This window comes from Jaculus jaculus, chromosome 2, assembly GCF_020740685.1.
Source record: "Jaculus jaculus isolate mJacJac1 chromosome 2, mJacJac1.mat.Y.cur, whole genome shotgun sequence".
NCBI classification, from domain to species: domain Eukaryota; kingdom Metazoa; phylum Chordata; class Mammalia; order Rodentia; family Dipodidae; genus Jaculus; species Jaculus jaculus.
In genome coordinates this window covers 94,524,214-94,538,199 of record NC_059103.1, presented here as the reverse complement: position 1 = coordinate 94,538,199, position 13,986 = coordinate 94,524,214, and the positions used below count along the sequence as shown (strand labels likewise).

At 38.6% G+C, this 13,986-nt stretch overlaps 1 protein-coding gene across 13 annotated transcripts in view; it reads right to left on the bottom strand.

Moving 5' to 3' along the window:
* The window catches only part of Col25a1 (collagen type XXV alpha 1 chain), a 482,287-nt gene that overhangs the window by 120,272 nt on the left and 348,029 nt on the right, over window positions 1–13,986 (bottom strand). For all 13 annotated transcript variants that reach the window (XM_045142758.1, XM_045142767.1, XM_045142757.1 and 10 more), the window contains 2 exons: window positions 13,518–13,625; window positions 10,747–10,782 (listed from right to left, as the gene is read on the bottom strand). In XM_045142758.1, coding sequence (XP_044998693.1) covers window positions 10,747–10,782; window positions 13,518–13,625 — 144 coding nt within the window. The remainder of the gene's footprint in view (window positions 1–10,746; window positions 10,783–13,517; window positions 13,626–13,986) is intronic.

The following is a 13,986-nucleotide window of genomic DNA, read 5'->3' as shown; positions in this document are numbered from 1 at the left end:
CCTCCCAAGTGCTGGGATTAAAGGCGTGTGTCACCACATCCAGCGACACTGTGTTTTTTTTTTTTTTTAACTGTTTTATTCACTTGGTCTTTATTATGCTACTGGCTTTTTATAGTAGTGACCAAATTACTGAAGCTACTAAATCCTCCTGAATGGAGGAATTAAATTTGTGGTTTTCAATGTACAATGAAGCAAAAAAAACACAAAACTCACCTTAGTTACACGGAACTATGGACATTGACAGTGTTGTGTATGTACATCAGCCTATAAGGTCTCTAGTCCATTTTAGAGAGTCATTATGCAGTTGAAATTATCAATTGTATGGAATTATCAATCCAAGTTAATTGTCAAAGCAGGAAGTCAAGGAATTGTTGATTCTGTAAGCATCATGAATTATATTTTCTAGTTTACATATATTTAAAAACCTTTTCCTTGGGCTAGAGATGGCTTAGCGGTTAAGGCACTTGCCTGCAAAGCCAAAGGATCCCGAGTGCATTTGCAGTGGCTGGAGGCCCTAATGGACCCATTCTCCCTCTTTCTCTCAAATAAATAAATAAATAAATAATATAGTTTTTTAAAAAACCCTTTTCCTTAAAAGATTATGGGATGGAAAAATTGACTTTTTCTGACACTACTGATATTTACATGTATTTGATTGAGGTATCAATTGCTAAACCAGGATGCAGAGGTAATAAGTGATGTGTTTTAGAATGCCTCTTGGGAGATGTTTTCAGGCAAGTTCTGGCTGCCTGCTATTAGGAAATGATGTAGGGGATGAACACGGTTCCTGTTCTGTCCCTGACGGCTAACAGTAAAATTCAAAGCTCTGAAAGCTGCTGGTCACTGCTAGACACAAGAACATACAATCATTTTCTATAGTAAAAATACAAGGAAAGGAAGAATAAAATCCCAACCTACTAAGCCATTTAAAATGATTTCCTATGCAAGCTGAAATTTTGTGCATGATTAAAGGAGAGTTAGACAAATTGAAGAAAATATTTTAAAATTCTGGTTCCAATGGGAAGAATGATAACACCTATAATCTACCCTATGTAGTATAAAACCTTAACCACACATTCCCAATGGGACCATGTGATAGAATTTAATTACTTCTTTTAAAAGATATTAACCTGGTTAAAAATATCACAAGATTGTAAAATGTGTGAAATTGGTTTATAAAGAATAAGAAACAGGGCTGGAGAGATGGCTTAGCGGTTAAGCGCTTGCCTGTGAAGCCTAAGGACCCCGGTTCAAGGCTTGGTTCCCCAGGTCCCATGATAGCTAGATGCACAAGGGGGCGCACGCATCTGGAGTTCGTTTGCAGAGGCTGGAAGCCCTGGCGCACCCATTCTCTCTCTCTCCCTCCATCTGTCTTTCTCTCTGTGTCTGTCGCTCTCAAATAAATAAATAAAAAATATTTAAAAAATTTGTAAAAAGCTGTACAAGAATAAGAAACAATGGGAATTTCTCTTACTATAGAAGCAATCATTGAAGATGCGATTTTATAAAGTACTGTACTCTACTGGAATGTCTGATGTGGGCAGAAACACAAATTGTAGCCACTATAGAAGTCTGAAGTAGAATTCAAGTGATGACGTACAGGATTTGGGTTTTATAGCTTAAGCATGTGGAAATGCCAAATCAGAAACTATAAAGCAACATCTAGAATACAAGGCACTATGGCTGAAATGTTCCCAAGAAAAGACCCATGATTTCATCAAGCTGACTTTGGAGGAGCACAACAGAAATATGAGCAAAGTATTGCTAAATCTGTTGTACCAAGCTTTTGAAGGGCCTTGTCCTCAGGCTTATTGTTTATATTTTCCCAAGAAGTCCTTTTCCTTCTTCTATTTGTCTTCATTTAAGGCTTTCTATCTTTATCTGAGGATTCATGGGCCTAACTCATATTCTTTGAGTCTTTTCTAAGACACCTGGGCAGACCATTGTTTTCTGAGTTTCTCTAGCACATTTCAACTGGTCATATCTTACTCTACAAATCTGTTCACCGAGGTAGAAACTTTTTTAGGCCACATCACATGTTTTACATCTTCAACATCTGATATAGTGCTCAGCATAGTCACTGAAATATGAATGAATATAGAAATTGTTATAAAAGTCTGTTTTTCAGAGTTCCATCATTATTTGATCTCTATCCTGACTCTACCACTGGTAACGGTCCTTAATTTTGAGTCAGTTGTTTCTGTTGAAGTATCTGGGTTTTTTTCTTTCTATAACAACTCTCCATAATATCTATTATTTGAGAAACTTCCTCTAAAACCTAGACCCCATCATTAAGATAGAATGGTGTAACATTTGTTCATGGACAATTGTGGAAAAGGTTATAAGCTGTAAGTTGAGTCGTCTTCTTTTCTTTTTAAAAACTTTCTGATTCTACATCTCATGTGCTGAGTTTGGGGGAAATATTAAACCAAGACAACTCATTTATGGGTATTTGTCAAAATCATGAGGCTATGACCTTTAGAAGGGAAGTCTCTTACAGCTCAGGAAATTAAATGGCTAATACATTTTTCTCACCATTTGACAAAACCAGAACCCAAGACTAAATATTGAGCATTAAATACCACTAGCAGATTAAAGACAGATCTAGGCATTTAGGAATCTTAACTATCAGGTTACCAAACAGATTCTATATTCACCAGATACCCACAGCTGAGATTAGCTCACTCCATCCCTTCTATTATTTAATAAATTGTTTCTTAGCAGTGAACCCAAAGTAGAAATGACACCAAAGAAAGAAAAAGTAATAGGTTCCTCTGCTGCTGTCATTACACACACTTCCCCTTGTGTACTATAAGAGCGATTTAGAGTTCATAAAGGCCTATTACCCTGCACCACATGCAGGGAAAATATTTCCATTCAGCAAAGTATAAGTTCTCATAATGCTGAGAAACACTGGCACCTAGAATCTAAATATCCTGCAATCAACAGAAGTTTCAAATTTAAGACTATCATATGTACTCACATATTCGAATTTACTTGCTCTCCAGTTCTGTCTAGTGGAATGTTCTGTGCTGATAGAAATATCTGAGACTGTTCAATCTGACAGGACAAGCACAGCTGTGGATGGCTGCAGAGCACTTGAAGTGTTGCTAGTGAAAGTTTTATAACCTAAACTTTAATTCACCGAAACTAATTTTGAAGCTGTTACATGTAGTTAGTAGATAGTGTGTGGATTTATACTCACAAGTAGACATAAGACTATAACGGAGCGAGATGAATTCTAGTGTAGCTCTCCACTGCCTGCTTTATGACCATGGCTATGCTACTTATCATGCTGTCTTTATCTGTGAAGTGATAGACTAGTTGTTTCCTAAGATTTCTTGTAAATCCTTTTGTATTTCACTTAACAATAGTCACGCTACACTAGAAATTGATGCACTTTTCTACTGTCCTCATGAAAACTGATCTTTCAATAGTATCAATATTTAATTACACCAGTACCAGTGATGCAAATCTGTAATCCTGGCACTTGAGAGGTAGATGTAGGAGGATCAGAACTTTAAGATAATACTCAACTACACAGTAAATTCAAGGCCAGGCTGCGCCACATGAGACAAAAAAAGGACATAATGAAACATGAGAATTTTATGAGACAGACTCATTACAACTTCATTATATCTGCATACATACATGAGTCTTATATTTTGTTTTACTAAAGCTACCATATGTTGGATTCTAAAGTTAAAAGATACAATATTTGAACAGTTGATTAAAATTTTAAAGCAAATACTTTTGAAGACTTCCTTCCTTTAAAACTTAACAAATGGGGCTGGAGAGATGGCTTAGCAGTGAAACGCTTGCCTGTGGAGCCTAAGGACCCCGGTTCGAGGCTCGATTCCCCAGGACCCACGTTAGCCAGATGCACAAGGGGGCACACGCGTCTGGAGTTCGTTTGCAGCGGCTGGAGGCCCTGGCATGCCCGTTCTCTCTCTCTCTCTGCCTCTTTCTCTCTGTCTGTTGCTCTCAAATAAATAAATAAAAATAAATAAATTTAAAAAATAATAATACACAGGAGTCTATGGGGCCATACATTAAAAAAAAAAAAAAACTTAACAAATGATGGCTTAGCAGTTAAGGTATTTGCCTGTGAAGCTTAAGGACCTCAGTTCAATTCCCCATGACCCACATAAGCCAGATGTACAAGGGGACACATGTGTCTGGAGTTTGTCTGTGGTGTTTGTGGTGGCTGATGGCCCTGGAGTACTCACTCATTCTCTCTCTCATAGACAAGTAAATAAACAAATAAATAAATACTTAACATATGACTGGCCATTGCATGCATTTACAAGATATATACAATGAATAAATATAAGGTGCCACTCTGCATTTTTAGTAGACAAACAGTAAGATGAAAGGACTTTACCATCAAGGGACTTGTATAATTCAGCATTGCCTATTTCTTTGCATGAGGAATCTAAGGTCTTGAATATCTTTTGAAAAATATTTTTCATTTGAGAGAGAGGGAGAGAGGCAGAAAGAATTTGAATGAGAATGAGCACAGGCTAGGATTTCTGATGGTGCAGAAGAACTACAGACTCATGGGCCACTATGTGCATCTAGCTTTTTGTGGGCTACTAGAATTGAATCCAGGTCTTTAGGCTTTGTAAAAAGCAGGCACTTTTAATTACTGAGCCATCTATGTAGCCCCCAGGTCTTGTTATATAAATTTGTCTAATCTAAGTGTTTTGGGACTTTAGCAGGAACCGGCATACAGACAGCCATAGAGCTCATCTACAGCCTAGATGTCATTAAGAAAAACACAATAAAATAATGCAACTCCAGTGCCACCTATTCAGCCTTTTAGATGATCTTTTTGGATTTTAGATCACAGGTCATGCTTCCAGTCACTGTTGAAAATGCTCCCCCAAAGCCTAGGGGATGGAACTAGTTTCAAGGACAGTCAAATGTTGCCACCTCCTGCCCTAACCTGACCCTTGGCTGTCTACAGGGGAAGCCTGTGCACAGAGCTCCTTTGGGTTGGCTAAGGCAGGGACGCTGTGGTGGCAGCTGGAAAAGAGGGGATGACTCGTAGGCTTTATCGAGCCCATGTGGAAAGTGATGCATTACAGGCTTGGAACAAAGAAACCCAAGAGGTAGGCAGGACTCTGTTGGTGCTGCTTTTGTGTGTACTTCATGGAGTAAGTGAGGATGACAAAGGATGTTTGCTGAGGTATTCAGCAGGCAAATGAAGCACAGGCAGTTCTCCCAAACAAGATTCCATTGTGAACATTCAGTCTGTGCTAAGAGATTCTCCCCCATCTTTCTTTTTTTGTAATGTGAAGGTTTGGGGTTTTGCTCTCTCTGCTGGATTTAAGTCAGGGGGGAAGTCTGCTGTCGCTAGTACTTGCCATCCATAACCACTACAGCTGGCAGGTCAAAGTTCAACTTGGCAAACTGATGAGTTTATCAATTCTGGGCACAACATGCCAAGATAACTGAAGATATTTGAAGGAACTTTCACATATGGTTTGTTTTTGCTTCATTTTAAATAAAGAGAAATCTTCACTGGGCTCAACTGTAAAAATATTTATAAGCAAAACTAAAATGAAGTATCTTATAAATACATTGAACATCCAAATTTCTCCATAATGTATAATTCTCCAACACCATCAAAACTGAGGATAAAATTTCAAGTATAGTATTTTGGATTTAGAAAGTGATAGATAGATATCTTGTATAGTCTGCATATGTTTTGGGGAAAGCAAGAAGAAATAAAGACTTGCAGAATAGGGAAAGTGATATAATCTATGGCATCTTAGATGTGGGCACTTAAAACAAAAATAACATCTAGGAAATGGACTAGTTGATACTGCCATTTATCTGTCACAATTCTGAGTACTTTTGTACTGTTAAAGAAAAAAAGTAATAAGGGTATCTAAAGACACCCTCAAAACCAGTATTTTAGCTACTATTTAAGATTCTGAATGACAGAGATCACCTATGCTAGAACATAGACTTTGAGCATTTCCAGTTGTGGCCAGCCCTTAGCCGGATTCTCATGTGTGGTTTTAGACAATAGAGTGGGTCTGTTCTTATCTATGTGGAGTCAAATTTATTTAAATTCCAGATTCTGTCTTTTAAACGCCACGTTTAAATGTCACATTTACAGAATAGCTGCTCAGCAGGATTAAAGATAAGTAGAACTGTTTGAGCTGTAGGCTTTATTTTTTTATTGTATTATAGGTGCTGTTAATCTTCAGATGATTATTTTTGCAATATAAATGATCTATCCTGGATTAGAAGAACTAATCCCATACCTGACACACTCATGAACAGTTTGGTAAGAGCTAATTTTAGGTTGGCTCTAACTTCCTCATTTCATCATCAGAGACAACTGAAATTCACAGAAACCATCTCCCAGGACCTTCATCTGAGTGAACAATCAGATCAACAAATACAGCAGGTTCACAGGACAAGAACAGTGATATTTCCTATGTCCTCTTTGTTTTAACTGGTAGCTGAGCAGGAAAATGTCATACAAATGACTAATGTGATATGATATATACATAGAAAAACAACAAACAGAACAAAAGCAAATGTCACTCTCTGGCTACAATATTTAATAGGCTATCATTTAGTTGATGTTATTTCGTTACAGATTTTGTATTTTTTATTATTTTATTTTACTTTAGAGCAACAGACAGAGAAAGAGGCAGAGAGAGAGAAAGAGAAAGAATGGGTGTGCCAGCGCCTCCGGCCACTGCAAACAAACTCCAGACGTGTGTACCACCTTGTGCATTTGGCTTACGTGGGTCCTGGGGAATTGAGCCTCAAACTGGGGTCCTTAGGCTTCACAGGCAAGCGTTTAACCACTAAGCCATCTCTCCAACCCTCTTTATAGATTTCTAATAGCCTTTCTGTATGCCACGTTACATCGCTTGACACTTGTCTTAACAGTCATACTACAGTCAGAGTTCTTTGTAGTTTATAAAGCTTTACTTCTCATTGTCAACCAGAGAGACAAAGAACAGGACTGACTACCTACAGTCTATGGATCTTTAAGAAGGAACACAGGGGACAGACAGACAATCCTGTGTTTTCAGGGCTAGAAATACTGAGACACTAGGCACTTCTTACCAGATTTCAAGCCAGAATATGTGTGTGTATATGTGTGAGTTTGTGTGTGTACATTCCTATATATATTTGAAAGAAACACTTTAAGAGATTTCTCATAAAAAATATGATGAATTTTTAACATGGTAACATGTGGTTGTAATTCTAGCATTTTGGAGGCTGAGGCAGGAGGATTGTGAGTTTGCAGCTAGCCTACGGCTGCAAAGTTAGTTCTAGGCCAGCCTGGCCTACATTGTGAGACCTTGTCTCAAATAGCCTAAACCAAACCAAACAAAACCAAACAAAAAAACAATTATATTTCTAGTATCCTCTATTCTCTCTGAGATAGGATGAAATGTACAGGAACTATTTAACAGGCAGAAGTATCATTTTTTTTAATAAATGATATGTTTTGATCATAGAATATTTTACATTAAGTATAAAATATAAAAATCAGTCTGTTGGGAAGAGAAATTAGGGAACTATATTGGTTTACAAAAGTACTCTGAATAGTATTGTTTTAAATAGAAAAATTCTCCAGCATATTATAAATATGCTAATTTATTTGACTCATGTAACACTTTACACAAATATGTCTATTATCTGTGTTATCTATACTCACCTGTAATTTACTCTAGAGAGAACAATCAAGTGATAAGAACAATGTATTCACATGGCTCTTCATTATATCTTAAGGTGCATTCTCCTAAGTTATTGCATTTGCCTCTGACAACTTTTCACAGCAGGCAAGACCGTGCTGTCTTTTCTGTACAGATGAGAAATTGAGAGGTTAAGTGACTGGCCCAAGGTCAGACAGACACTCATTCATCTGCTGCCTTGAATGATGTAGTTTTAACGGGGTAGCAGAGGAAGTCAGGTTCTTCCTTCTTATTTTTTTTTAACCAGCTGCGAAGGCTATTAAAACAGAGGTGGATGATCTCACAAATATAATGTTGAATGAAAGAAGCCAGACATGAATGTGTACATACTGTAAAAGTCAATTAATATAAAATTCAAATGTAGACAAAAGCTAATTTATCATGACAGAAGTCAGAATGGTGGTTACCTTTGGGATGGAAACTGGGGAGACATGGGAGGGGCTACCAGGACTTGCTGGTTTTTGGTCTGGCTTATACAGACTCAAGATCACTTTGTGAAAAGTCACTGAGGTGCGCAATAATTTGTCGGTACTGTAGAAATTTTCATTTAAAATATAATTTTACATCTTTAAAAGCAATTAATTTAAAAGGCACTTTAGAAGATCATTAAGTACACATGTCCTTGAGACATTTGTTATTTCAATTAAGTTTCTTAACTGCATTTTAAAATGAGAAAATGAAGAAATCTGAAGATTTTAAAGGAAAGGAAAGGTTTACAGAAAAAACAACCAGTAATGATCTGCACCTGAGAAAGTTTTTTTGTTTTTTTGTTTTTTGTTTTTTTTACAGGGGATGGGAAGTCAAAGTTCAGCAGGACAGCACTATAATTCATTTAAGACAACATTAAACATTCACATTTAATAGTGTAACATTAGGAACTGGGTGCAGTTCATTGGAGCAGTGGGTGGAGTAGGCACTTAGCCTGCTAAAGGGTCTCAAAGAAAACAAAAAAGAACTGTAGAAAGGTGGGACTCTATGTTGCTTACAAAGTTTATCCTTTAGAGTACATATAAACTCAGGAAAAATAAGACTATAATTCTTCAAATGCTCATTCTACTTATAACATTAGGTATTATTACAGTACTATTGTGGGTGTCAAGATAGATAGCCTAGGGCTGGAGAGATGGCTTAGCGGTTAAGTGCTTGCCTGTGAAGCCTAAGGACCCCGGTTCGAGGCTCGGTTCCCCAGGTCCCACGTTAGCCAGATGCACAAGGGGGCGCACGCGTCTGGAGTTCGTTTGCAGGGGCTGGAAGCCCTGGCACGCCCATTCTCTCCCTCTCCCTCTGTCTTTCTCTCTGTGTCTGTCGCTCTCAAATAAATAAATAAATAATGAACAAGATAGATAGCCTACCTCAGTGTTAGAAACTTGAGGGGTCTCAAGGTAAGCAAATAGATTCTGGTGTAAGGAGGATTGGGAGGAATATATTTTGGCAATTGCTTAAAATATAAATTACAGGTGCATTTAATTGCTGGTATAACAATTACCCAAGAATCCTTAAGATTCTCGTGCCCAGAGCACTAGGAGGAAACACTGCACTCCTATGCACTTGCTACTGATGGTCAATCCCTTATTTTTTTTTACATTTAAAAAATATATAGCACTCACAATAATGTGTACCAAACATATATCTGCCTGATATTATAGGTCTGGCAGAGGGAATTTTTGTGTGGGGGTGGAGTTTGGTTATAAGGTGAATTAATTCTATCTTAGACCTTCAACAGCAGCAGTGTGCCTGGTGCTCTTCCTGCACTGGAGAAGGCTTCCTTTTGACCTTGGGCCCATTCACATGTTGACTTCCATTCCACACCAACTGTTGTGCTCCTTCCTACATATTCACTTTAATAGGTGGTCACTATTTTTCTAAAATAGTTTACACCCTGGCCCACTGTACGCAGAGGAGCACACATCATGGAGCAGACATACTAGCAAACTTATTGGGAGTATCTGCCAACTAGCTACTTACATTGCTCAACTGGGTGTGAGCCATCCTATGGCATGTGGGGAACTGAATAATCCTGTTATGTTTCCCACTAGTGTTCAAATCATAAGGGGGGTTAGAAAGGCAGCTTCTGAGACAGGGGACGTTGCAAGGAGAGGCAGCTGAAGTGTTGCTAAAATGACATCTCTTACTGACAAAGGACAAACAAGTCACAAGAAATAGGACTGTCATGTCTACCCAAGCCCATGTGAAATTGCTTTATGACTTTATTTTAATGGCAGAGATTCAAAAGGCCAAGTGTTTCTCTCTGGGTGCAACTCTTCTTCAGAACGCCTCAAACCACTGTGTAAAGCTTGTGGTGTTGATTCACAGCTGATCATACCTGGTCCTTTTGAAAACCTGCTTTTAAAATTTGTGTTTTTTAAATATTTATTTTATTTTATTTATTTGAGAGTGAGAGAAAGAGGCAGATAGAGAATGGGTGTAACAGGGCCTTCAGTGCAGAGCTTACATAGGTCCTGGGGAACCAAACCTGGGTCCTTTGGCTTTGCAGGCAAGTGCTTTAACCGCTAAGCAATCCTTCCAGCCTGGAAAACCTCCTTTTAAAACTAATCTGCACATCCTTGAATCCAGTCTTCCTTCATGTAGAGTTGCTTTGCTTGGCTGCTCTCCTTTGACCCTACAGCATTTTTCTTCCCTCTCCCTACCTGGAAACTTTTTCTCTCTCTATCATTTCTAAGACTATGCAGTCTTGAGGCCCTTAGCATATAGTAGGTAAGCTAGCTTACTTTTTTTTTTTTTTTTTTTTTGAGGTAGCATTTCACTCTAGCCCAGGCTGACCTAGAATTCACTCTGTAGTCTCTGGGTGGCCTCCAACTCACCGAGATCCTCCTACCTCTGCCTCCTGAGTGCTGGGATTAAGGGCGTGAACCACCATGCCTTTTTTACTTTCATAAATGCCACCTGTTTTTGTTATGGGTCATACCAAAGCATAGTCCCCATGAATGACCTTGACCATTGTTGCTAACAATCCAGCCTTCTGATATCTTTAGAAAAAAATAGAGATACTTACCATTAAGCCTTGTTCTCCTGGTTTTCCTGGTTCACCCTTTAAAAAGATAGCAATAACTTTAGTAATCTGAAAGCATGTAAAAACAATTTCAGTTTTCTTTTTTTTCCTAATACTTTCTTGGTCACGTGAATATCAAGTACATTTTTTCCAGTTATATTGAAGAATGCAGCTGGGTGTGGTGGCCCACGCCTTTAATCTCAGCACTCAGGAGGCAGAGGTAAGATTGCCGTGAGTTCAAGGCCAGCCTGAAACTACATAGTGAATTCCAGGTCAGCTTGGGCTAAAGTGAGACTCTACTTCAAAAAACAAAAATACAAACAAACAAAAGAATACAAACATAGCACCAGACAAGGGCAAATAGTGTTTTTCTTAAATGAATCTTACAAGTATTGTAAGGTTTGATTTAGTCTAGATTCTCATATCCTTCCGTATAAACATGGTGACATTGTGTCTTATGAGAACTCAGAGCTTTCTTATGTAGGTCAGAAACAGTTGCTCCTAGTGCAGGAATTAGGTGACAAAGTGGGCAGGGTCTGATTTTGGATTAATCATAACTGAAGTTGCATGATTTATTAAAACTGAAAGTATCCTACTGTTTCACTGTTATTTTAATACTCAGATAACTGCAGAAATTAAAATTAAACTAATTAAAATTATCATGTTTTATTACCACATTACTACATTTTGCTTATATGGATGTGTGCATGTGGGTGGCATATGCAATCTATGCATCCCTGTGGTGCCCCATGCATTTGCTTGTGGTGGGTAAAGTAAAATGTAAGGTGTCCTGCACCATCACACTTTCATCCTTCTACCCGATCTTGTTGCAGCAGCGGTCTCTGATACCAGAGTCCACTACTTTCTTCAAACCTGGGCAACTGGTTTCTTGGCCTCCTTTGTGGGACAGAAGCTACAGGGGTTATCGGCATGAGCGGCTACGCCTTACATGGGTTCTGGAGTTGCAGGCCTCCTCAGGCCCTTACGCTTATGTAGGAAGTGCACTTAACCATTAACTACTGAGCCATCCTTCCAGTCCTATCACATTACTATTATGACAACCATTGGCTACTGATCACTGTGGGAGATGTGCAATTGTAATTACAGCATATATAGATGTTACTGGTCTTTTAAAATAAGGACTTTACAGTTCATTTTTGTAAAATCCTTTTCTAGCATTATAGTAGTATATACACTAAGATCAAGTTTAAATCCTATTTGCCTAAAAGATCCCTTTTTCTTTCTTCACTTAAATGCTTAAAGGATAATACAATTTAAAATGTTTAGCATGTCATGTATTAAATTTATTTTGTCTCTGAAAAGAAGTATAAATTTTGTTTCTGCTGTAATATATAATGTGTGCTGATCTGACTAATTTTCTATGAGTAAAATACTGACTTTTATTTCTCTGTGGTTTCTCAGACAGGTTTTTCAAGAGCCCCATGCATGAAAGGCAAGCATTCTACAACTACCATGGAGCTATATCTGCAGCCCATTTTTTTAAGTAGTTTATTTGAAGTCACTCTCTACTAGCAACTAGCAGTAATGATAGCTTTCAATCCCCCAAAGCTGTAGATGGCTCTCCAGGAGTATCAGCCCAAGAAAAGGAAACCTTAACAGACAGCATTAGCACTAAACCACCACCTCTGAAGTTGGAGGAGAGCGATGGTAACAAGCAGTAATGCCTCTGGGGACTCACTTAGCTCTGAGATGGGAAATTTAGCTTAGGACAGAAAGCATAGAATGGTACTTACTAATGGGCCCTGCAGCCTGACATTAGGACCCACTCTTTGGAAAAATACAAAATTATATGCATCACAATGGAAAGAAAATAAAATATACAATAATGTTCACAACTGTGGCTGATTTTACTGTTTTCTTCTTGGGTTTCTTCATCTGTAAAATTTTCTACTTTGTGAACAAATATTTTCATTACTACCTTCTGGATGAATTACAAAGTCACTAATGAAAATAATTTACATGAAAGCAATGCACCAGATAACAGTTAAGTCACCAATTAACCTTAATTTTGAGTCTTAAAGTGTAATGTTAACCTGGTCATTTTAATTTTGTTCATGTATTTTTTTCAAATTGTTAAATTGTGTATACCAAACTAAACCATTCATGCAATATCCTCGTGTGTGTGTGTGGTGCATGCCCTTGTGGTACTGCATGTGCTCATCTGTGGAAGGGTGCACTATATTACTGACATTTGATTAGCTTAGTAACTAAGCATTGAGATCATTTTTAAATGATTTCTATTAGTAAGCATTATAAAGGACAAGTGATATTACAGTTATACGCTCTGTGGTTGAGCTCATTAATTTTATTGTTCTTACTGGCAATGTTTTCAGCCAAGTTAACTTCCTTTATGTTCCATAAACCTAAACAATAAGGGACTCTATTGTGTCCCCTATTGATCTTTTAGAAAATGTTATCAGCAGCTTTTGTTTTTCAGACTCATTTCCCACTTAATGCAAAGGTAGTGAGTGATGTACCCCCATGGCAGGCAGGGCTGGCCAGACTGGACATCTCTCACTGTTTCTTAGGATTTGTGTTTACAGGTCTGTGGTTTGTGTGGCATCCACATGGACTGGGTGGTGGAGTGGAATGCTCCTGGGTGTGGCCTGTAATGCCAAGGACTGACTTATCACCTTGCCTCCCCTCCAGTCATACAACCTCCGTACAGTCCCTTGCCACCCTGTTCCATCTCTGTTCTTTACCTTTACCACAAAACCAAGCCTGTGAGCACATCCACCCAGAAAGCAACTCACGGGTACTCCTGGCATTCCGCGGGGGCCATCCTTCCCTGTGTCCCCAGGTGGGCCTCTTGGACCGGGAGGGCCTGGAGGTCCTGGAGGCCCAGCCTGTCCTTGGTCACCCTGGAATGCAGAAAGGAATGGACCAACACAAATCAGAAAGTATTAATACTCAGATGTGCTTTTCTTCACTTTAAACTCCTATCATCTAATCCACATCTATTCTGTGAGGAGAATCAGAGCAAGAGAAGCCTGAGACCCTGAGGCATTCTACCTGCCAGCAGGGAGAAGCAAGGATGAAAGCTGGCACAGCTGAGCAGCTCAGAGCCCGGGCTCACAGCTCTTAGATGAGGGCGTGTGCATCACCTCATTCAGAGCTGGTACCCAACTTCTGCATAACTTCATTTACAGCAATGCTGCCTCAGTTACACTCCTTGCTGAATGGGTGGCTACATTTATAGTTTCACCAATACGTTTACTTTCA